General features: G+C 39.2%; 1 protein-coding gene across 3 annotated transcripts in view; it reads left to right on the top strand.

Moving 5' to 3' along the window:
* LOC122084045 overlaps nt 1-24,745 on the top strand; it is a 29,907-nt gene extending 5,162 nt beyond the window's left edge. For 2 of the 3 annotated variants that reach the window (XM_042652042.1, XM_042652045.1), the window contains exons 7-16: nt 460-660; nt 6,602-6,770; nt 6,940-7,021; nt 7,110-7,203; nt 7,535-7,631; nt 14,027-14,120; nt 16,846-16,918; nt 23,688-23,861; nt 24,026-24,148; nt 24,319-24,745. In XM_042652042.1, coding sequence (XP_042507976.1) covers nt 460-660; nt 6,602-6,770; nt 6,940-7,021; nt 7,110-7,203; nt 7,535-7,631; nt 14,027-14,120; nt 16,846-16,918; nt 23,688-23,861; nt 24,026-24,148; nt 24,319-24,480 — 1,269 coding nt within the window. In that variant the 3' untranslated portion in view covers nt 24,481-24,745. The remainder of the gene's footprint in view (nt 1-459; nt 661-6,601; nt 6,771-6,939; nt 7,022-7,109; nt 7,204-7,534; nt 7,632-14,026; nt 14,121-16,845; nt 16,919-23,687; nt 23,862-24,025; nt 24,149-24,318) is intronic. The other variant, XM_042652043.1, reaches the window with a different exon arrangement.

Raw genomic sequence — 24,745 nt, 5'->3', positions numbered from 1 at the left:
ATTCTTTTATTCCACTTTTCCCTATTTGCCTTCTGGGGGCAGTCTTCTCAGAGCAAAATGCATGTTTGCTTCTCAATCCCAAAAAATCACTTCTTAATTTTTTTTGTGGGAATAGATAGTTTGTGCTAAGCATTCATTTTACTAAAAAATTCATTTTTAAGCATAAAAGAAGTGCTTCCCTGAATGATGACTAGAAATCAGAGTGACATCAGATGTGATCTTAGATTGATACTGATAGTGATATCCATGGCATGAGATCTAGGAAATGGATGTCGATACGAGTGTACTCTCCATTATGCTGCTATAATTCATTACTTCTAGCTTTTCGAGTTCTTTGTTCCAATGCTTGCATGTTGCCTAATTCAGTATCTTATCTAGTTGACTGAGCTCAGCTGATCATGTACAGGTACACTCTGGTACTACAGGTTGCTGAAAGGTGTATTGTTCTTCTTTTTGTAGGGTGAGAGATTGATATCTGTAAGTACGGTTTTAAGGAGAGTTATTCAGTCTCCAACATTTACTGAAATCTCTTCAGACAATGGGCAATTGGATATGATGGAAGAAGATGCTTTGACAAACCTTTCAGTGCGTTTGAGTTTAAGTTTGACCATTTGGGACTTTGTTCTTCCGCGGACACCTTCACTTCCAGCTGTTTTTGGTGTATCCTGTGCATTAAATTTAATGATTAAAAAATAATTGAAAATACCTGTTATGTATTAATTTATTGGTGTTGCCTAAGATTAGGTCATAAACAATGAATATTTAGTTGAAGTTTCTTAAGTTAATCTGCAAATATGCTATCTGATCTAGCAGTTCTACATCTGCATGTTTGTGCATGTGCAAATGCTACCTGGATTATGCATACTATTTGGAGTTTCGTGGGCTCTATGGGTGATAACAGCTGTGATGGCTGATAAGTAAGAAAATTCAGATCATGAAGACTGATTGAATCTATCCATATATCACATACAATTCGGAAGAAGAGGTTCGAGATTTGGTTTTGACCGAAACTCTGCATGTTTCGGTGTGCCATTTTGGCCATATTTTGGCCCGAAACTTCATGGAAACCCTAATTAAGCATTTCTAAACATATATGAACTCTTAAAGTTATGCTTGTATGTTTAGAGTAACCGCTGGGGGGCTGTTTTGGGTATTTGGTTATGTGGTTAATGTAATAAGAATTATGCTGATGGCATTCTTGTCCCTTTTCTTTATGGTATAAATATAGTTGAGAGCCCACAGTTGGTGTATTCTGCCAAACCCTGAACAGTACTTTTCTCCTGATAGCTTGTGGTTTTCCTCTTCTTCCTCTCTCTCTTCTACATTGCTGACATTGATTTCCTGTATTTGATATTGTTTCGTATCAGAGCAGGTTTGATCAGTGTTCGCCATCTGCTTTTTCTCTTTCCTGAGGGACTCTACTTGGGGCTCTCTTGTAATGTGCAGCCACCTATTGCTGCAACTTTATACCGTGACGACCTAGTTTGTATCAGATGAAGAACTAGGGTTTTTAGTATTGGTGATGATTGCCACCTTTCTGGAGTATTGATGCTTGTTTCTGTTCACACATCCGAAAAGATGATGAAGCCCAACATGCGCATGCTGTTTTCTGTGCAAGGAGTGAATTTTCTCATTTATGCAATTTTCGCCCCACTCTACGGTTGCAGTTTTGTGATGTTGCTGATATCAGCAGTTCAGCACTTCGTCTGGTTATTGTATATGGATGTTGCTGCCTATTAAGGTCAGATCTACCCTACTTTTGATTATCAGATTAATTTTCACTCTGGTTCTTGTGAAACCCTAACTTGGTGATTTTATGGAAACCTAATTCCCTTGGTCTGATCAACTCAACTCAGCCTTATCCCAACTAAATGGGGTTGGCTTTCCATGTCTGATCATTATGAGATTTTGCAGACTTTTCCACACTTGTTGCTGGCTATTTGAGAAAATTTTCAGGTTTTTCTCCTAACCCCTTCCCTATGCAATTTGACTTCTCTGCTGGCTGCAATTTTCTCTCCCTGCTGTTTCTCTCCTTGGTTGTGGCCTGTGGGTGATGTTATTTTCCCTTTGTCATTTCATAAAGGCTTGTTTTCATTATTTACTGCATGATTCAAGATTTTAGTCAAAACAACCGAAACCTCGTGAAATATTTCTGTTTTGATCTTGGTTGAAACGAAATTGCATGCGACTCTATAGGCATGCAATGTTTTGAAATTGAAATTTTGTACTGTTTCAGAATTTCAGTTGCATACCGCCGAAATGGTATATTCATTTTATCTAAATACTGAAACTTGGTCGAAATGGAGTGCTGTTTTGACCCATTTCGATATACTTTGTCCGAAACCTATGATTTTGGTAGAAACTCATATCTTTTGAGTTTTTTTGGCCATTCCACTTGCAAATGTTGGTGGAACAATGTGTTGGAGGCTTCTACAACACATCTACAACGAAGATTTTGATGCACCTTTGACATAGAGTAGGAGGAAGGGCTTTGTAGGGGTCTTTTTAGTTTCACTTGATGTTGTAACACTTTTACATGTATGGTGTACTCGAAGTTATAAGTTGTAACATTTTGACATTTAATAATATTAAATGATTTTCCTCCATTTGTAAATGACTATTGCATATTTTAGTTGTTTTTATTTATTTTGTATGTTATAGTACTAAATAATGTATAGCATAGGCTATATTTAAGAAATGTATAACCAAGGTACGCTGAGCAGTGAGCACTTCCAATATAGGGTATGAAACCAAACTAACATTTTGATTTTTGATTGTGTTTTTTAACAGTCAAAAGGTTCCATTGTGTTTATGGATGCTTAATTTGGGTCTCCATGAAGTTTCGGGTTAAAATATGGCCATTTGACTGCCAAAATGGTCAAATGAAACCAGTCACCGAAATGTGCAAGTTTCGACTAGGTTTTGGTGGTTTCATGAAATATTTGGTTATGATCTTGGCCGAAACTGACTTCTTGAACCTTGTTTACTACATCTATATTGACCTTGAGACTTGAGTGAAGGGACTTGTCTACGATATCTTCTCTACTTGTTGCTGCTGGTTTTTCTACTTACAAATTTTCTATTTGTTATACTGGATGCTTCTAAGCTTGTTGTGGACAATGTTAAATGTTAAGGTTACTTATATTAAATCAGTGGATTTTTTTTTTATTTTTTTTGTTATGGGTCCAAGCTGTTAAAGTTTACATTAATACTAAAGGCAAGCTGAAGTATCTTGTGTCAACACCTTCTTTTCCTGATTCTAAAGACTATGACGAGTGGGTACGAAACCACCATAAGTAAGTACGAAACCAATCACGATCACAGATATCGCAGACGAGAAAATAGGGTTTTGAGAGCTCGATATGGAGAAAACTTGTAGCTGGCAGATTTGGCCTCCAAAGGTCTTGATCTCTTGGTCGAAGGCTGAATATGAAGGGTGGAAAAAAACCCCAAAACACTAGGTGATCCTGTCGAACAATTAAGAGATATGCTGGTTCTTGATTTTAGGGCAGAATTAGGAAACAAGCTGGAGATTTTGCACTGCAGCTGCTATAGGCCTTGAATGGCCTCCAAACTCTGGTCGAGTTCCCCACTTGATGCACCTGAATGACCCTCAAAAAAGATCCTGAAGCTGATCTCTGTGCTGGAAGATAGGAGGACTCTAATAGTACATCAAAACCCTAACAGGTTTGGCTTGATTCTGGCTGCAAGGCTGGCTTCTGATCTTCAATCTTGCTGATGTATTTGTAAGCCTGATAATGATCTTACAGCACTCAAAAATAAGGGCAAAACAAAGGAAGAAAGGAATTTGATGGAGGGGTGAGAAGGGGAAGAGAAATGGTGGTGGTTTGGGCCTCGACCTCTCACCTTCCCCTGGGCATCTCACCCTCTCAAGGTTTTGGGCATATCACCCTCTCAAATTGATTCTTTCATCCATGGAGTAAACTCTCATCTTTTCATTAATCGTGTCAAGCATTACAATCGATCGAGGCTCCTTTTGTAGCCTTGGCTAGGCTGTTACAGCTTTGGAAACAGTTGAATTAGACTACTAAACTGAATAGGAAACTAATCTAAGAATCTAGACTTCCCTAATTACAAGACTAGTAGACTAAGAAAAGAAATAATTATAGAAGCAAATGTTTCTAATGACTAACTCACCCTTGCTTACTTGCCAAGACTAAACCAAAATAGAAAAAAATTTCAGACAATAAAGAAGGAAACTAGACATTCAATATTGCAGTAACAGATGGAAGACAAGAGACTTCTGGAAGCTGCTGATTTTCTGGATTGATGGTTGCTGTAGAGGACTTCTAGAAGGACCATATGGGGCACCAGCACTGTTCACGGGTACTGTTCACATGAACAGTATTTTCTGTTCACATAAACAGTATTTTCTGTTCACTTTATGCTTCCTTATGCTTTGATCTACATCATGGATCCGTGCAAGGACAAAAAGGAAAAGTAAGAGGGCAAGGAAACAAAGCACAACACTAAAAACGAAGTGAACCACAGCTAGATGGGGTCTGCTACATGGATTCTAGTCCTCCATTCTACTCTATTCGAGGTAATAGATTGGGCAAGACCTAATCTATGCATTTCTTTCCTCACTACTCCTGGCTCTTTTCAATCATTCCATTTGGATTCAAATCACTGCTCCTTACTGGTGCATCCGTAGGCCTTCGTTGAACATGGCCATACCACCTCAAATGGCTTTCTTGGAGCTTATCATGGATCGGGGAGACTCCCAGATCAGCACCAATACAGGTTCATTCCTTACCTTATCTTTCCTAGTTTTTCCGCACATCCATCTTAACGTTTTCATTTCCATTGCTCAAAGATTATCTATATGACGCTTCTTAACTGCCCAACATTCCACACCGTACATCATAGTTGTGCGTACGAATGTACTAAAGAATGGTTTTGGAACAATATGAAGCTTGTTGTTGCAGCAAATGTTATGTTCCACACCACAACCAAGGGAGTTTGGGAAGATCTGAAGAAAAGCTTCTCCCAATAAAAGAAAATGTCTCGCATTTATGATCTTTAAGAGAATTTTTTTAACTTCAAGTAGGGTTACACGTTTTTAAATGAGTACTATAGTACTTTATGTTAATGTGGGAGGAACTCAATGCTTATCAACCTTACTCAAAAGCGGCAAATGTAGATGCGTTACAGTAGTCCCTTGCACTTTGTTCCACCAAGAATGTAGGTGATTTGACAAGAATTACCAAATTCAGGGGTTTTTTGGAGTATTCCCCTTTAACAAATGAAACCACTTGAAAGTTACAATTGGGTTGAAATTTTGACCCACAGTGCTTTTATATGCACTATTTTGCATGAAATCGAGTCAACCGAAATTTTTTGGCCAAAATACGGAAATTTCATTGAAATCTTGCATTCTTACTGAGGCACACACAATTTCGTTTCAACCTTTTTCGAAACAGAAATATTTCACGAAATCTTGGTGGTTTCGGTCAAGATTTTGAACTATGTTGGGAAATCAATTCATGTAAGAGCCAAAATAGAAAGATAGCTCCTATATCTTCACTATTCATGTAAAGAATTTCGCCTCTGTTGGCTTACTTGTCAGTTTTAGTCTTACATCAGCCCATATCTAGGTCTAATGTAATACATTAATGGCTGAAGAGTTATGAAAATAGCTGTTGACCGTTGGGTATTCAAAGCTAAGTGTTGAGGTTTGTTGAGACTTTGTTTCCATTATGTGTGCTTGGACATTTGTGGCTTTACACCTGCTTCTCCGTAAGACTGCAACAAAGAAAACAAAATTGCCTAAAAGAAGGAGAAAATGATTTGATAAAAAATAATGCTACATGCAAAGATCTGGACAAGAATAGATGTGGGCTCTTCATGTTGATAGTGAAGATATATGAGCTATATTCCTATTTTGGGCCTTGGATGTGACAATTCCACAATTAACAGTGGTATAAGACTGGGGAAGTCCACTCTGTCTTCTTGATCCAATTTCTCTTCCTTGTAGCAATATTAATAGGTCTAGGTGCTATAGTTCTAGAGAAAAACAAATTACAAGGAAGTGCTTACTCTCATTACTTGTGCGAAAGACAGAATGAAATTTGGTATCTATAAACCATTTGCTGTGGAGAAGAAGAATGAAGTCATAATCAGTTGTGACTCTGCAATGAGTTATTAACGGAAGATGGTATTCTAAGTTGGAAATATTTTGTTGTTCACTTTATCAGGCTGCTTATAATGTATACGCTCCAATGTCCGTCCTTTCCATTTCAATGGTCGCATATGACAGAATTTCTCCACTAATAATGGTGTTGTCTGGAGGCTATGATTATGCATTGTCCTCATCAATGGTTCAGTCATCTAAAATACCACAGTTCTTAAAAGTTCCCCCATTTCTTCTCCTTCTCCTCAGGGTGTTGGTTGGGTTCTTACTGATATTGGTTGGATTCTTTCTTGTTGGGAACCACTGTCCATCTTCTGGATTCTTTTTACATATACTGTTTGGAGGACATTGTGTCAATTATCTTATCTCTAAAGCTGAATTATCAAAGAAATCTTTGTCTCTAAGTTGAAAATTGTGCTTGTGCCTGTTTCTTTGACGACATATAAGATATCTGAAACTGTGATCGAGGATCGTTTCGGTGTGAAACATGGTACTGATGAGTGGTATGAAGCATTGGATCAGCACTTCAAGTGGCTTCTTCAGTATAGAATTAGTCCATTCTTTTGCAGATGGGGTGATAGCATGCGTGTCTTGGCATACACCTGTCCATGGCCAGGTGGGTGGATAAAAGAGTTCTAGTTTATGATGATGTCTACTTATTAGAAGCTTCTGTTATCATTGTGAACTCATGCTGCTTTCATGAGTTAAAATTTCTTTGAAGCATGTACATACTTCAATTCAGTTGCATTTTCTTTTTCCCATAATTTTTTCTGGTGCTTCTGTAGCTGATCACCCAAAGTCGGAAGAATATTATTCGGACCAAAGATTAGCAGCATATGCGGTACCATATGCTCCAGTACTATCTGGGTATGAAATTACTTGTGCACATGGTTCTATTTGTATTTGTCCTTGTTGAATCTTGGTGAGCTACCATTGGCTTGTTGACATGCAACAGTAGTGATGTAGCGAAGGATATCTTGAGGAAGGAAATTGATATCTTGAAGACAAAGGCTCACTGGAAGAAAGCTTACTTCTACCTGTGGGATGAGGTATGAGCAGGCTGTAGTATTTTCCCTCCAAAAAGAGTGAATTTCATGTTATATCCAGGACACTTGTGCTTGTAGCGACAATACCTGGAAGAATTTTGTGGCATCTTGGTTTGCTCAACAGTGATAGTACTCCGAAAGTTTAACTTAAAGTAATACTTTTTGGTGATTCTTTACGATTATTCCTTTTTGACTTTTCTCTTATACTGTTGCCTATTTATATGGGTCTATCGAGAAACAAGTAAGGAGAGGGTGAAATTTATGCAGAATCTTTTGTTAATGAATCTGTCATATTAGGTTCTTTATGTCCTAACTTCTACAAACTTTTCTCCAGCCATTGAACCTGGACCATTATAATTCTGTACGCAACATGTCAACTGAAATAAAGGCCTATGCATCTGATGCCCGCGTTTTAACTACTTATTATTGTGGTAAGTGTCTTGTGTGATGTTTATCTGTAATCACTCCCCCCCCCCCCCCCCCCCCCGGGTTGAACTTCAAACCTCTCTTTGTCTCTTTGATTGACTATGAAATTTATTGAACCTTGGGATCCTTGCATATCTACCATCCATGTGATGCACCTGCAAATTATGTCACGTGATTGATTAGCTTAATCAAAAGGCTATCTTGGTTGGATAATAATTAATAAGTACACTGATTCTCTTACCTTACCTGGATCATACACTTAATGAATGTATATAAGTTTATTAAAATATCTTGATTTGACAGTTATATTTCTGAATTGATGCAAATAGATGATGGAAGAGCCTTAAGAGAGAATCATATACAAGGGAGAACCCGGGGGGGGGGGGGGAGGGAAACAAAAGACAAACCATCAAAAAGGAACAACCCAAAAAGAAAAGAAATACAAGGACAACAACCATAGGGGGGGGGATCTAGAAACTAGCCTCAATCACAAACCAGTAGTAGGGGATATACAATGCCATCCGGGGGGGGGGTGTGTGGGAGTGAGACAAGATGGAGGAGTGAAGTCCCCCTGGAGACAAAAACGAGCTTGTTCCTTGGAGAATCCCTTACAATTCGAGGGCAAATTGACGCAAGCTTGTAGTGGACGTCAAAATAAATGGCATTAATAAGAACAAAATTTGGACGTCCATCTGCTAAGATTCTGCTCCATCCAGATATGGTTGATGGTAGCACAATAGGCAAGCTTCCCAGCTGTGTCACAGATTGGGGAACGAACGAAAGTCATGTCAACCCATATCCATTATCTACTAAAGGGGAGGATTCTCTTTCTAGAAGGCCAAAAACTATTGAGAACCTTCTTCCACATTATAGAAGAGAAGGGGTGGGAGAAAAATAGATGATCTAAATCCTCGGTGGCATTTTTGCGAGACAACAAGAAGAGGGAACCTGAATGTGCCTGTAGATGGGAAAAGACTGCGTAAGGAGGCAGTTGGAGATGGATCGCCAATTGGTGAAACTATGGTGGGGAATGTAGCCTTCAAACCATATAATTTTACGCCAAGGAACAAGGTGGCCAATAGATCAGACTAGATGCCAAGCAAAGGAGGAGCTGAACTTTCCAGTGGGACAGGGGAGCCAGAAATTTCTTTTCTTCTCTTCCACAGTGACCCAGAGGAAGAGGAGGTAGGGAAGACCAGATATCAGATAGGGGGGAGGAGGGGAGGGGACCAAACGCCATTCGAAATGGAGGCAACAATGGTGTTCCTCCCAAACCGGAGGAATAGACAATCCTTGGGCTAATTACAAAACAGAAGAAGACCATCCATTGTGTATGCCTCTTTTCATCGTAAAATGATTAGAAGGCGGGATGCCTGGGTCAAGCCAGATGGAGGTTTTGGAGCCATTTCCAATGGAGGAGGAAATGGCGCCAAGAGCGGTGGATCTAGTGCTATGGATTTTCCGTCAGACCCACGAGGCATCAGAAGCAGGAGAGACTACTTAGATGGAGTTGTTTTTTACGGGGAAGAATAAACCCAAGTGACCCAAATACTATTATGCTTGGCTACAATCTTCCAGATGAGTTTGAGAATGCCAGTCGTATTGACCTCCTTGATTCTTCTCAACCTCAAGCCTCCTTCAGATTTGGGAAGGCACTGATTAATAGGTTTATTTATCATTATAAAAAACTAGATTTAATATGTAAATATGTAATGGACATTCATGCTCATTAATTTGTACTTGTTATTGTCAATTGGAGTAGACTTTATGTTAAATGCATTTTAAGAAGATTTCATAGTCATTGTATACCTCCAAAATGCTTTCTATCAGCTGTATACATGGTAGAGAAGTTGAGATAGGCACATCTATCTCCCCCTCCAATGAATGAACTAATACTCTAACCCAATTCTTGGGAATAATGTAGTAGGACCCGCTGAAATATCTAGGAACTAGGGGAAAACTAGTGGAATTTGCCGGAAATAGATATGAATGTGGCAATATCTATTTCATCAGATTTTCAGATACACAAGATAATATAATATATTCTCAGAAACAGGGAAAAATAGGATTTGCCATAGGAGAAATTTGATCTCTCTGGACTAAGACTCCAAAACCCTATCTAACTATTGAATTCAGAGATTCAAATTTCTTACGATAAAAAAGGGTACAATTTAATCAAATCAGTTTTGAAAGGGAAAACAGAGTATGGATATAGAATGCAGAAGCAGAGTATTCCCAGCCTGGGAGAATAGATTAACAGACCTTAGAAACAAAGTTTGAAAGCAATCTGACCTAAGCATCGACGAATTTAATTTGAATGGATCCACAAAATAGGGCTAGAAACTTTGTATTGCATGTATGAATTTATGCAATCAGAGAACTCAACTGTTAGGATGATTTCTTTATTGAAAATTTGAAATCATAGTTGTCGAGCCTACTAGGTGACACAAGGCATTGGGAGGGGCACCTAGGTGCCCTAGGTGTGCAATAAATGTAATATAACAATGATAATTTTATATAGTTATATTATACCTACATGCAATATGATATAATTATGCAAGTAGGGACCTAATATGAGAAAACCAAAATATAAGAAACAAAACATAGGACATAATAAAAACAAAGTAATAGACATAAATGGAAAATGACCATAGTTGTCAAGGTGGCTGAAGCGTTGGAGGGCCGACTAAGTGGTTAGGTGACAAGGTGCCCGCCTAGATGACAAAGACGCTGTAGTGTATATATATATATATATATATATATTATTTTATGCATCTAGCTACACAGAGTCACAAACACATAAAACCCTCCAATTAACAAAACAATACAAAAATTTTCGGCAAGTATGATATGAATAATTTAACAGCCCATCATGTGAATAATTTAACAGCCAATTAAAGGTAATAAGCTACACAAACATGTAAATTAACAGCCCATAGCAGCAATAGCAATCTCAGTCAATACATAGAAGAATTCATACACTATCACAAATCTCATATCAGGCAATAAGAACAAAGAACTAAGATATAGAACAGATTTGAAGATGAAAATAGAGAAATAAGGAAAAAAAAAAAAAAAAAAAAAAGAGAACCGGAGAAGAGGAGAAGTGGAAGAAAAGGGAGGAAGAAGAAGAAGAAGAAAAAGTACAACTTACCTGAAAGGTGCTGCTGGAAAGGGTTGGAGTCACCGAAGCAGGAGCATGAGTCAAGGGTTTCATTGTCTCCCCTCAACGAAGGCGTGAGCAATCAAGAGGTTTTTTTATTCTTCTTTTCTTTTAAGTGATTCAATGTCCCATGGTGTACAAGAATAATGTAAACAAGCCAATGAAAACATAATAAATGGAATAAATAATAAAAAAAATACAATTAGCGCGTTGACTTTTTGACCCCATAGAAAATGCTGGGAAGCCCAACGCCTTGACAACTGTTTAAACACCACTTTTGATACCCAACGTTTGGGGAAATTGTACTTTGGGTACCCAACATTTGTGAAATCATGTTTGGGGTACCTATTTTGATATTTTCAATTATACCATTGATCATAATTTTACACCACCGCCCTTACTACCATCGTCATCGTTGCCCAACCCCCGCCCTTCCCTGCAACCCCAACCTCCCTTGCCCCCTACCCCCTACCCCCTACCCCCTACCTCCCACCCCCGTCCCCACCCTTCCCTACAAACTGGTCCCACTCTCCCTTGCCCATCCCCATCCGCACCCTTCCTACAAACCCCCCATTGTGGCCTGCAAACCCCACCTTGCCCCTGGTTCCTTGCCTCCCTTGCAACCCCACCCCACCAGGCCACCACCCTACCCACCCTTACCTAGCCCCACCTCTTCCCTGCACGATGAACCCCTCAACCCCCTACCGTCCCTGCAACCCCACCGCGACCTCTTTTGCCCTAGCCCAGGCGGCGCATCCCCATCCCACACTCCCTCCCGTGCTCTCTTTCCCCATTCCCTTCTTCCTCCCCAACCCCTCACCCTGACCGCAATTCTGCCCACCCATGTGTTGCATCTGCAACCCCACCCACCCCACCCACCCCACCCTCATCCCTCCTCCCTCCTCCCTCCTCCCTCCTCCATGCTCCATGCTCCATGCTCCATGCTCTATGCTCCATGCTACCACCACCCACCCCACCTTAGGTTCCGCACTCCCTTTTCTACGCCTCACCTTGCTATCCTCTCTTACGCATAAACTCTCTCTTCCTCTCTCTCTCGATTCTGTTTCTGTCTCTGTAATGCAGATACAAACTTCCTCCTCGAAGCCTTTCTCGGCGAGTATTTTTAATTATCAGATTCCCTCCCAATGTTTTGTATAGAAAAGATTTGTTGTTGAAAGGTGATCTTTTGTCAGGTCCCAATTGAATTCCTTTTGAGTAAATATGCTCCTAAGATTTTACTTCCTGGCTTAAAATTTCAAAGCGATTTGGTAAAGTGTTTAGGATGAACGAGTTGCTTTCTTTGTTTGTAGCTTCAGTCGTCTTCTTGTGGAGGGGAGAAAAAACCGTCATCATTTGTTAAGGAGGAAGAGGAGTTGCACAGATGAAAAGCGATAGAGAGGATAGTTACATGTGCTCTCAACTCAAACGGCCGCTTGTTTCTCCCCGAGGGGAAGCTTCTAGGAAACGTCAACTGGTTGGAGGACTGGAGGAGTTGCACATAAACTAACCACCAACAATGCTTTGGCTTATCTCAAATCGGTGAAAGATATGTTTCAAGATAAAATGGACAAATATGATGAGTTTCTTGAAGTCATGAAAGATTTCAGTACGATGGGCACCACAATATATTTCCATCATATAAGCCATCCCCCCTTCATAGTCCTCACCCCCAACCCGTTGTATTCTTATCAGATCGACCTTGCCCTCCCTTGTCTTGCCCTCCTCTGGTCAACCTGCAACAGCCCCTCACTCTCTTGCTGTCACTCTCCCCTCCCCTGCTCTCTTTCCCCATTTACTTCCATCATCAGAGAAGAGACCAAATTGGGATTATAAAAAAATAGGGAACCTCAAACGTTATATCAATGAAACGTAAGGTACCTTAAACATCATGTTATGAAATGTGAGGTACCCCAAATAATAAGATTATCTTATTACAAACGATGGGTACCTTACAATTTCCCCAAATGTTATTTACCCTAAATATAAATCAACATACTCTCGTGAATGTCAGAAAACTGATATAATATAACATGTGCTATCACAAAGTGCCAAGGCATCCTATGTGATGTCTTTCTTGCATCAAATAAGGGCGTGTTGTCACCTGGGGCTTGGACCAAAGAAGGCACCTAGACGCCTAGGCTACAACTTGATGACTCTGATTGAAGTGATTAGAACTTGCAATAGAAAAAAGAAAAGAAAAAAAGAGAGAAGGATCATACGAATCCACTTACAAATTCTGGGAATCCATTTTTTAGAAATATTTATAAGTCCATGCCAATTGCAGAAACTTTTTATTCATATAATCATGGGTGCAGTTTGAGCTAATTACATGTATTTATGGGCTCAATCCCTTCAGATCTCCTATGTCTACTACAACCATACTTCCACATATTTCGGTTTTGACCAAAATTGAAACAGAATGAATTATCAAAATTGCAGTGTCAAAATGGAGTGAAATGGACCGAAATGCACAAATATGGAGCGAAATTTCACCAAAATATTTTGGTTTCGACAGAAATTCAAATTTCAAACCTTGATCAAGATAAAGTTTGTAAATAGAGAAAATAAAATAAACCTATGGGAAGTGATTATTTTGACTCCTAAAACAACTAGGACTTGACTAAGTACTTAAAAACAGAAACTAATTAAACAAAATAGAAGCTTGCAATGGCTTAACATATGGGCCCAGCTAGGGCCTCACTGGTAGGATCTTTAGCATTCTTTTGTAATTCTTGGTTGTTGCATCAACCTACCTACTTGTTTTTTCTTGTTTTGTTGCTTGTGTTGTGGAATATTTACATTATTATTTGTGAACATAGGAGAAGAAGAAGTAGAACAATCTTTCTAGTTTGATGTTCTCTTATGTTATTTAGTTTTGTTATGTAAATAGTTCAATAGTCAGGCATTCTTTGTCATTGAAATTCCTTTCTAGAATCATAATTCATGACTAGAGTCCTGTCTCGTAGACTTGGAATATGTTCCTACCTTGTCCCCTCCCCCCCATTCTTTTCAACTTGTTTTTGCTATATACTTTTAGGTGTCAGCAATTAGCATTGCATACTATTATTGGATTGATGAGTATATGTTGCCTCTCCCTATAGGTTTTGTTGAACTTGTATTTTCGTATACATTTTTAGTTTTTAGGTGTTTTAGTTTTGGTGCTTTGCTTCTTTAGCAATGATCTGATTCTGGAGTTCCTTTTCTGGTATGCTCAGACGGGTCTCTTCTTCCATGTAGGGCCCAGTGATGCACCTCTTGCACCTACTGCTTTTGAGGCTTTTGCAAAAGTTCCAAGTTTCTTGCGGCCACATACTCAAATATATTGCACAAGGTACTGGTTTTGATAAAATTTTTCCATTTTCAGGTGCTATTTGTTAGAGATTTTGTTTTCTTTGATAGATATCTGTTAATTTGAATTGATTACGTACGCTCTCTGACGCAGTTAATGGTGGTCAATTGGGCCTTGGAATACTTTATTTTGGCCCGTGGTTGGGCCTTATGGGCCTTGAGCTTGTTATTTTGGATTTATTGATCTAATGGGCCTAATTTATATGCCCATAAAGTTGTAGTAAAGTCATGGTTTTAAGTTTCGGTGTGTATCATTCCGTATTGGTACTGTATTGATAAAAGAGGGCGTACCTAGTGCATGACACGTATCATGATTCTGATACGATACTTAAAGCAAAAACAATTGTATCTTCCCTGTATCGACTGATACGGGTTGATATGGTTGGATACATGATAGATGGTTCCGTACGGATAAGATGCACTCAATACACCTCTTTAAACCTGCTAAACAGAAACCGTGAGTGAGATACAAAACCAAGAGCAACCCTCTGCTTCCATCATAGATCTCAGAAAAAATCCCATTTGGGTCACCACCAAAATATGTTGGAGCGGGTCATTCTTCAAAACGGGTCAAGAATTCGAGACAAACTTAATATATATATATATATATTAACATATTGCATAATAATTTCTTTTTATTTCATAACTGTATTTTGCATGTATCCTAAGCACATCCTGGAGTTTTTTGACCTTTTCCATGCATATATCTTTAGTGTATATTGCGTCTCTTTGATATGGTACGATATGTCTCTTGAAATCACCCTTCCGATATGATATCCGATGCTCTGATACTTCAAACCTTGGCTAAAGTTAACACACGGAATTAATATATAAGTGTTTGAGTTAGATTAGAATGCTTGATAATAGCTTTTAGGAGTTCTGTTTAAGTTTATTTACTTTAAGTCAGTATTAGAGAGTGATTAAGAGTCTTTATGAGTCAATTTAGGAATTAAGGAGCTCTTTATATATGTAATACTCCCCCATCAATTGGGGATTTTTGGGGTAAGGAATATGTGTTCTTCAAAGAGTTGAGCTATTGAGTTTGACATATGGGATTGGTATCCCATAGCTGATTTCTTCTCTTCTTCTCCAACATTGATTACAAGGTTAATCTGTTCTCTCTCTTCATATCAATTTCTAGTCCTGCTTCTTGAATTCCTACTCCAACTAGGAAATTTCTGAAACTTCAAATCTAGGCGCTGGATTCCAATTTTGCTTCCATACTTAAACTTCTTACAGTTTCAAAATTCAAACTTGAAACTGATTTCCTGTTTTCATACTACAAATCTGATTTCAGTTTAACCGATTTTCAGTTCTGTTTTCTAAGTCTGATTTCATATTTCTGAGCATCATTAGTATTGTTATCTTGTACTAAAGCCAGTCTTTAAACTGGTTTGTATGAACCTTCCATCGGTTCTTAGATTTGGGAATTTCCTTTTTCAAGTAGGAATCTTCATATCCTAAGAATCTGATCTTTGGATCAAGCCTGATTTTTTAATATTATATTCTTACATACAATTAGAGCCTTTGACGAGTATTTTGGCTGAATCTGGTCCGTTGATTCTCTGTTATAAAAATACTTTTGAAATCTGGTTTTATTCCTTACATGCGATCCTGATGCAAGCTTATCTCTCACTGGATTGCACTGGTTCGAGATTAGCATTGCAGTATATCAGAGCCAAAGCTGAAGCTCTTCATCCCGGAGGTTGATCAATATATCTATTTCTGATTTTGGAAGGAAGAGGTTGGAAGCAAATGGAAATGCCCTTGAAGAGACCTCCAACTAGTGAAGTTTAAGTAGGTGAGAAAGTTGTTGGATTAGGAGGCTTCCGATAAAGGTTGTGCTAGTAGATCTTACAGGGGAGAAAAGCCATCAGTTCTTCAATGACTATATTTTATGGAATAAAATTTTGATAGTTTTATTTATATGCTCTCTTTTTATGAGGCAGGTTTGAGGAAATTGTTGCATCAAGGTGCAATTTGGAAAGCTAAGGTGGATTTGCTCTAAGTTAGGTAGGTGTGGTTTTTTTTCCCCGATGTTTTTCAGATGTGGGTTGTTGGCATTAAAGGCAGTGAAGTTGGAAGGGTTTTCTTGGTTAAGTCTAAGGTTTTTCCTTTTTTTGTTGGACGGGGGTGTTAAATAAGTCTGTACATCTCTTGGTTATCTTCTTGAAGAATATGGACATTTTCAAGAATCTCTGAACTTTCCTTGCTTGAGGAAGCCCTAGGAGTTGTTTTTCTTTTGAATTTATTTTTTAATATTCATAATTTCTGATAATTTTTTCCCCACCTAATTAGATGCATATTTTTAAGATCTACATGCTTGGGAAGTCAATACTCTCCCTTTATTTTTGGTGGGGGGAGGGGGCTTGCTAAAACTAAAGTACTGGGTAAAACATTCATCTGCCTCTACAACAAAATTGTTGAAGTATCAAAGTCCTAGAACCAGCAACCACGCCAGTAGAGAAGGAAGAAGAAGGGAAGAAAGAAGAAAATGCTCACGTGGGAGAGAACCTCTACCGTGCCGTTTGCTGTATGTTTATTAAACTTAAGTGAGAAATTACATAAGTAACCCTGTAAGTAAATAAGCAAATAGCATAAGAGACTTAAACTTAACCCTGCGGTAGATAGTAAAGACAGTAGACAGTAGACAGTAAGAACAGAGTAGCAACTCTAACAAGATGATATAATTTGTTTCTCCTTTGCAGTGAGTGGGTTCTTGATAATCGAGAGGACTTGGTCAAGCATATTATTACAGAATTACAACCAGAGATTGGTGAGGTATAAACTTTATATTTTGCCCTTGATTCTTTGTTTCTCAGATGCTGCTTTTTTTTTTTTTTTTTTTTTTTTTTTTTTTGGGGGGGGGTGTTTTTTATGCTCATATTTTTGTGTCAGGCTCTTTGACCTTTTTTTTTGGTCCCCTAATTGACAACAAGTTGAAGGCATCGACCTTGACCTCTAAAATGCTGTTTGTGTGATGATGTGTCGATATGTTTGAATACTCTGAATGTAGTTATTCTCTGCTCTTTGTCGTACTCTAGAATGCTCCAAACTCATGTTTTAGATCATCTGTTCTATGTGAAGAATGTTTCTGATGCAGTCCTGTAAGCAAGGAATTAGGGGCTGATTTCTGAATGATACATATGCAGACCTGCACAGAAAAGAAGACCTGTTGTATCTTTCATAATGGTACCTGTAGTAACAACAACAAAAAACAACAAACATAACCTTATCCCAACTGAATGGGGTCGGCTACATGGATCCAATGCAGTAAAATAATAGAAAGTAATGAAGCATAAAAGATAAGTTTAAAGGAGAAAAAATGGGGATAAGTTTAGAGGGTATTGTAGAATATAGAGCCACATCATAGAAACATGCCTTATAGGGGGTCAGCAACACGGGTTCTTGTCCTCCACAAAACTCTATCCAAAGTCATACTAGGATCGAGCCCTACAATTTGCATATCTTTTCGTACCACCTCGTTAATAATCATCTTAGGTCTGCCGTTACTTTTTCTAGCGCCTTCCCAATAAATCTGGTCACTCTTCCGTACTGGGGCCTCCATTGGTCTCCGTTGGACATAACCATACCACCTCAATCGGCTTTCGCGGAGTTTGTCATGGATTGGTGCAACCCTCACTTCATATCTAATATTCTCATTCCTTACCTTATCTATCCTGGTCTCCCCGCACATACCTCTCAACATTCTCATTTCAGCTACACTCAGTTTGTCCACATTACTTCTCTTGGTGGCCCAACATTCTGCTCCATACATCATAGCCGGTCGTATAATTATCCTGTAAAATTTTCTTTTGAGTTTAATAGGTATTCTTTTGTCATATAATACTCTCGACGCGCCTCTTCATTTCATCCACCCATATTAATCCTATGAGCAATACCATCCTTTATATCCCCTCTTTGTCAATGATAGACCCCAAGTATTTAAAACAGTCCCTCCGAGGTAGTTCTTATTCCCCAAGCTTCACCACTCCCTCCTCTCCTCTAGATTGACTGAAGGGGCACATCATATATTCTGTCTTCGTCCTGCTTAACCTAAAACCTCTTGGTTCCAAGTTTGATCTCCATAGCTCCAGTTTAGTATTAATCCCATCTATCAGGACAATATCATCCGCAAATAGCATACACCATGGAACTGAGTCTTAGATGTGCCTGGTTAGGTCATCCATAATGAGTGCAAATAGATAGGGGCTTAGAGAAGATCCTTGATGTAACCCAATCGTGATCGGGAATTCGTTACATTGCCCGTCTCTCGTTTTCACACTCGTCATTGTTCCCTCGTACATGTCCTTAATTATATCCACATAGTTAATTTGACCCCTCTTCTGAAGGACATGCCAAATTAGTTCTTTCGGGACTCTATCATATGCTTTCTCTAAGTCAATAAAGACCATATGTAGATCCTTTTTGTGGGCTAAAAAAACTTCCATAAGCCTCCTTAGGAGATAAATGGCTTCTGTTGTTGATCTCCCTGGCATAAAACCGAATTGGTTCTCCGATACCTTGGTTTTTTTTCTTAGGTGGGTCTCAATAACCTTTTCCTATAGCGTTATGGTGTGGCTCATAAGCTTTATGCCCCTATAGTTATTGCAGTTTTGGACATCCCTTTTGTTCTTATAAATCGAGACCACAATGCTTCTCCTCCACTCATTTGGCATAGACTTTGTACTCAAGATCTTGTTAAACAGCTTGGTCAACCAAGCCACCCCACGTCCTCCCAAGCTCTTCCAAACTTTGATTGGGATCTCATCCGGACCCGTCATTCGCCTTATATTCATCCTTCGCATGGCCTCTCTAATTTCGATTTTGTCAACTTGCGTTAAATGTCCATCAAGCTCTTCCAAAGTTTGATTGGTGTCGTGTCTACCCCCCTCTACAATTGTGTTCATCCTCTTAGTGCCAGTACCTCTATTTAGTAGGTTACAAAAGTAATCACCCCATCTCTTCATAATGTCCTCATTTCGTATCAACACTCTACCTTCCTCGCTTTTGATGCATCTAACTTGGTCCAAGTCTCTGCTCAATCTTTCTCTTATTTTAGCTATCCTATAGATCTCTTTTTCTCCCTCTCTTGTATTAAGGTTCTCATATAGATCATCATATTTCTTTGCTCTAGCTTTCCCCACAATCCTCCTAGCCTCATTCCTAGCTGTGTGGTATCTTGTTCTATCCTCAATTTCGTTAGTCTTCTGCCATTTCTTAAAACATTCCTTTTTTGTCTTAATGGCGTTCTGAACCTCGGTGTTCCACCGCCAGGTTTCTCTAGGGGTACGCCACCCACCTTTAGTCATGCCTAGGACCTCTTTAGCCACCTCCTTAATGCTAGTCGTCATTGCAGTCCACATCTTATTAGTATTTCCCACATAGTCCCATGAGCCTCGTTCGATCACTTTATCAGTAAAGGAATTTAGGGGGCTCCGTGTAGTCGTCTCCAATTTATTTTTGGGCATAAGTGTATCGCCTTCTTATGTTGCCTCATACTAAACTACATATCCATGACCAATAGTCGATGTTGTGTCATTAGACTCTCTCCCGGAATAACCTTACAATCTGTACAAAGCATTCTGTTGGGTCTTTTAGTCATAAAGAAATCAATCTGGCTTATGTGCAATCCACTCTTATAAGTAACTAAATGTGCTTCGTTTTTCTCGAAGAACGTATTTGTAATGCAGAGGTCGTATGCCATTGCAAAGTCCAACACTGAGGTCCCCTCTGTGTTCCTCTCCCTGACTCCGTATCCTCCGTGCACCTTTTCGTATCCTCTACGCTCCTTTCCCGTATGGCCATTAAGATCCCCACCGATAATAACTTTCTCCCTCGGACCAAGACTCTGCATCATTTCATCCATGTGTTCCCAGAATTGTATTTTAATCCTGTCATCAAGCCCCTGTTTGGGGCGCGTAAGCTCAAACTATGCTAACAATCTCATCAACAAGCACCAGTTTAATAGCAATGATCCTATCTTCAAGTCTCTTAACATCCACAACATCATCTTTAAGGTCTTTGTCAACTACTATGCCTACTCCCCCTCTCCCACTTTTATTTCCCAAGTACCATAGTTTGAAGTCATCCAACCCTTTAGCTTTACTACCTTTCCATCTCGTTTCTTGAATACACGCAACATTAATCCTTCTTTTCCTCATAACGTCAATCAACTCCATACTCTTACCTGTCAAAGATCCAATGTTCCATGATGCAAATCTGATTCTACGCTTACCCACAGGGTTAGACCCACAAGACATGCAATAGAACGGGTTAAGTGGTTATAAGAGATGTATTAAAATAAAAGTAGGATCCATGCACAAGTGATTGGCTGTGTATAGATAGATATGGTGTCGGCTGCCTACCTGACGCACCAGTAGTAGAGATGCAAATGTAATTATATTTAGATACTAAAATGAACAGGTATAAGAAGCAAAAATGCCACCAGTAAACACAATAGGCCAGCAAAACAAATATAGTACTACCTACCAGATACCACGCACACCTAGGTTGTTATTTATTTATTTTTTTACCAACACGTAGAGAAAATAAGAAAATACAAATAAACTAAAATGGAATAGAATAAGGTAAAGTATAGAATTGTCCCTTACTGCTTAGGCACTCCAAAATATGGTGGTGTGGATGCCAATCAACGCCTTGCCCAAACCCATAGACCGTAGTGCAATAGCCAATGATAGCAGCAGGGGTGGTGTGCAGCCCCTCTTTTTTTTTTTCCAGGGGTGTAGCTTGTGTTCGAGGGTGCAATGGCGGGTATCAATGGAGGTGGGTAATAGGAGGAAGATCGGCACAAGGGGATTTATAGGTGTAATGGCGAGAGTGAATGGAAGAGATATAGGTGGAGTAGAGATATAGGTGTAATGGCGAGGGTAGATCGGCGGTGCAGTGGGAGGTAGAAATTGGCGTGAAGGGAGAATCGTGGAGGTTTACTGGGGTGGCAGTATATCGGCAGGGGGAGGGTTAGGAGGTGGAGAATTGATAGAGAGGGATCTGCGGATGTTACGGTTTGGGAGGTTCAGGTGCCGGCGATCAGAAATTTAGGTACGCAGGTAGCCGTTCCCCAGAGACACTTGTTACAGGAGACCTGCTGATTTAATCAGATCTGGGATTGGAATCGGAGATCTGGTCAGGTCAGCATAGATGGATCTAGGGATTTGGAGTCGGTTTTGGAAGTTGAAACTCAGGAGGGAAAATAGTGAAGAGGGTGATCAGTAGCAAAGGAAAAAGACTTCCACAGGGAGCAGAAACATAGAAAGTAAGGAAGAGAAAATAGGATCGAAGGGAGAAAAAAAATTAGGAAATGCATATTAGGAATAATAATTTTGTATTCAGTATTAAAACCCCAAATATGGCCTTTTAAACGATGGCCATTACCATAGTTGTCAAGGCGTTGTCTTGGCGTTTGAGCGGGTTTTCTGGCCAAGGTGAGTTGTCATCTTATAGTTTAAGGAGGGATATGATTATTATTATTATTTTTTTATGTGCTTTTGTATATAGTGCTCATACATGGTTCTATATGAGATCGTTAATAAATAAATAAATGATGAAGAGATTGATCACGTACGACACTCTTGCCCTTATCAAAAGAGAAAATGAAACCCTCGCAGAGATAACCCCTGGTAACTCGAGCTCCTACTTTGTCGGCAACAAACTGTGATCGTTAATCTGCTATGGTGATGTACTGATGCATAGGACCATGCCCTTGTATTTAAAAGGAAAAAGAGGATCGTGGAAGATTATGGAGGAACTGACCTTCATTGCTGCTTCACGGTGGATCGCTGATCACCTTAGCCAACTGTTAAGTCTTCTTAGTCTTCTTCTTCTTCTTCGGTTCTTTTTTTTCTTCCTTCTACTCCTAGATGATCTGCTATGATGTATGATACAGAATGTTGGTAGTTAAGAAGCATCATGTTGATAAATTCAATTTAGCGGAGATGAGGATGTAAGATGAATGTGTGGCAAAACTAGGAAGGATAAAGTAAGTAATGATCATATTAGAGCTGATTTGGCTGTAGCTCCGATACAAGATTAGCTACGAGAAAGTTGCTTGAGATAGCATGACCATGTTCAACGGAGGCCTTTGGGTGCTCTGGTGTAGAAGAGTGATTTGATTCAGATTGAAGGAACTAAAAGAGCTAGGGGGCAGACCTAAAATGACCCTAGGAGAAGTGGGTAGCTTAAGCCTTATATCGAGTATGACATCGAATAGAGCGGATTGGAGGTAATGATCCATGTAGCCGACTCCCTTTAGTTAGTATAAGGTTGAGTTGTTGTTGTTGTCGGAGTTGGAAATTTATTTGATAAGTGACTTAAGAATGAAAATATTAGGAAATGCATCTAGGAGACTTTACAGGTGGGTCTCATGTTAGTTGCTATGGAATGGAAATATTTTGTGGAATTATTAATAAATGTGTTGATATTGTGAACATTGTATTGGTGGTAGAGCATACTTAGCCCAACCAAACCTTAACCCCTCTCCTTTGAATTGGCCATACAGATCCCATCTGTCATCCCAATCTATTTAGAGCCATATTTTCTGTATTGGGGAGCCTGTGGCAAAACAGTTAAGTTACACTATTGCAATTTGCAACATGTTGGTCACAGGTTCAAAACTTGGAAACAGCCTCTTCTGTGAAGCAGGGGGTAAGGTTGCATACACTTGCCCCTCCCAGACCCTGCAGTAGCGGAAGCCTTGTGCACTAGGTCGCTCTTTGGTGTGTTCGAATGTCTTTGTTCAAAATTTCTAGTTTTCTACTCAAACCATCAAAAACAGCAGCTGGCCCTCCATCAATAAAAGTAGCTATTCATTCTAAAATAGTTATAAATAACTGAGGTCCAAATGAGTTCTGCTGGGCATTGGATTTGACTAATTACAAGCCAGATTATCACATTGAAGCTTATTGATTGATTTAAGAAATATTTGTGCCGTGTTGCATGTCATATTGTCTGACAGCATGTTGGTAATGGGTTCTCTTTGTATCATTATGTTGCTAATTCTATAAGCTTATGCACGGGGACATCAGGTTTGCAAGTTGTGAATTTAACCTGGAAAATTTAAGAAAGGTATGTTTCATAGATATTGCTGCATGAAGTATCCATGCTGATAACAGAGTTTTGACATGCTAGATTTTGGAGGTCCTGATCTTTTTACCCAATCTTCAGTTCATGTATTAGTCTGCTTATGATTATGTATGAATGTGTGCCCTCATATGATTAGTTTAAAAAATTGGGTCTGAAGGGATTATGGCCACTGTGGCTGCTAAATGGCTCCTATACAATGTTGGAATTCCAATGCTTTAATTATTTGAAAATATCTGTTTTTTGTTAATTATACATGGCATCAATATACATTATGTTTAGTATTCTGGGTGTTTATCAGCATCCAACTCAAGTAGTACAACAATTACCTGCATTTTGTATGTATTGAGTATAAATGCATGAAACTTATGTGCTGTACGTGCAATTTCTGTCTGTACAATTGTGTACAAAGTACAATATATAAGAGGGGAAGTGAGTTTCTTTCCGGCAGGAATGGTGGACATATGTGTGCTTGGGACCATCTGATCCCCAACCTAACTGGCACCTTGGTATGCGTGGTACACAACACCGTGCAGTGATGTGGCGAGTATGGAAAGAAGGTGGCACAGGGTTTCTCTATTGGGGTGCCAATTGCTACGAGAAGGCAACGGTTCCCAGCGAAGAGGTATTTGCTTGGCATCTTTCCTTGATATGTCTCTGCTAAGTAATTCATCAAAAAAAGAAAAGAAAAAAGAAGGTACCTCCAATAAGTATGAATCAACCTTGAGGAACCACCTCATCTCCACTAAATCTGTTGCATCTATTAAGAAAAGAAAATGTCTGATGCAGATACGATTCAGACGCGGCCTTCCCCCAGGCGATGGTGTCCTGTTTTATCCTGGTGAAGTATTTTCTTCTTTGCATCAGCCAGTTGCTTCAGTTAGGCTGGAGCGCATTCTCAGTGGATTGCAGGTATTGCGTAGCAGTTCCCATTAGGCTGCAGCACCTTTTCAATTCTATATGAAGGATGAAAGCCAATTTTTATGTTTCTTCTACTTCAATAGTGGTTCTTGTTTTCCAACAATCAAGGAAGGATGAAAAATATGCTTCTCTTTATTAATTGTCTTATCTGTGCTGTGTAGGACATTGAGTATCTAAAGCTCTATGCTTCAATACATGGTAGAGATGAGGGTCTTGCTCTTTTAGAGAAGACAGGTGTATATCTGGGTCCTGAACGATATACGCATGAGCATACGCCCATTGATGTGATGCGGGGTGAGATATTCCGCGCTTGCCAGTCCTGAATATGGATGATGTGCAATATGGGTCCACAATATAGTTTTGCAAGTACATCATGAGCCTTTCTTTTCTCTCTCTCATATTCTTCTCTATTTTTCGTGTAATATTTGTAGATGTTTCTGTTGTAATCAGTCGGGTGAAATAGAAAGCGGAACATGGAAATTGATTATGAAATCTGACAGTAACTGCTTTGTATGAACTCTATACTAAGATTAGGTCTTGTCAAGGCAAATTTTTTATTTTTTATTTATTTTAAAATTTTTTTTTTAA

Source organism: Macadamia integrifolia, chromosome 7 (assembly GCF_013358625.1).
Source record: "Macadamia integrifolia cultivar HAES 741 chromosome 7, SCU_Mint_v3, whole genome shotgun sequence".
In the NCBI taxonomy this organism is placed as follows: domain Eukaryota; kingdom Viridiplantae; phylum Streptophyta; class Magnoliopsida; order Proteales; family Proteaceae; genus Macadamia; species Macadamia integrifolia.
The sequence above is the reverse complement of the archived record's forward strand: the minus strand, read 5'-3'. Positions and strand labels throughout refer to the sequence as shown.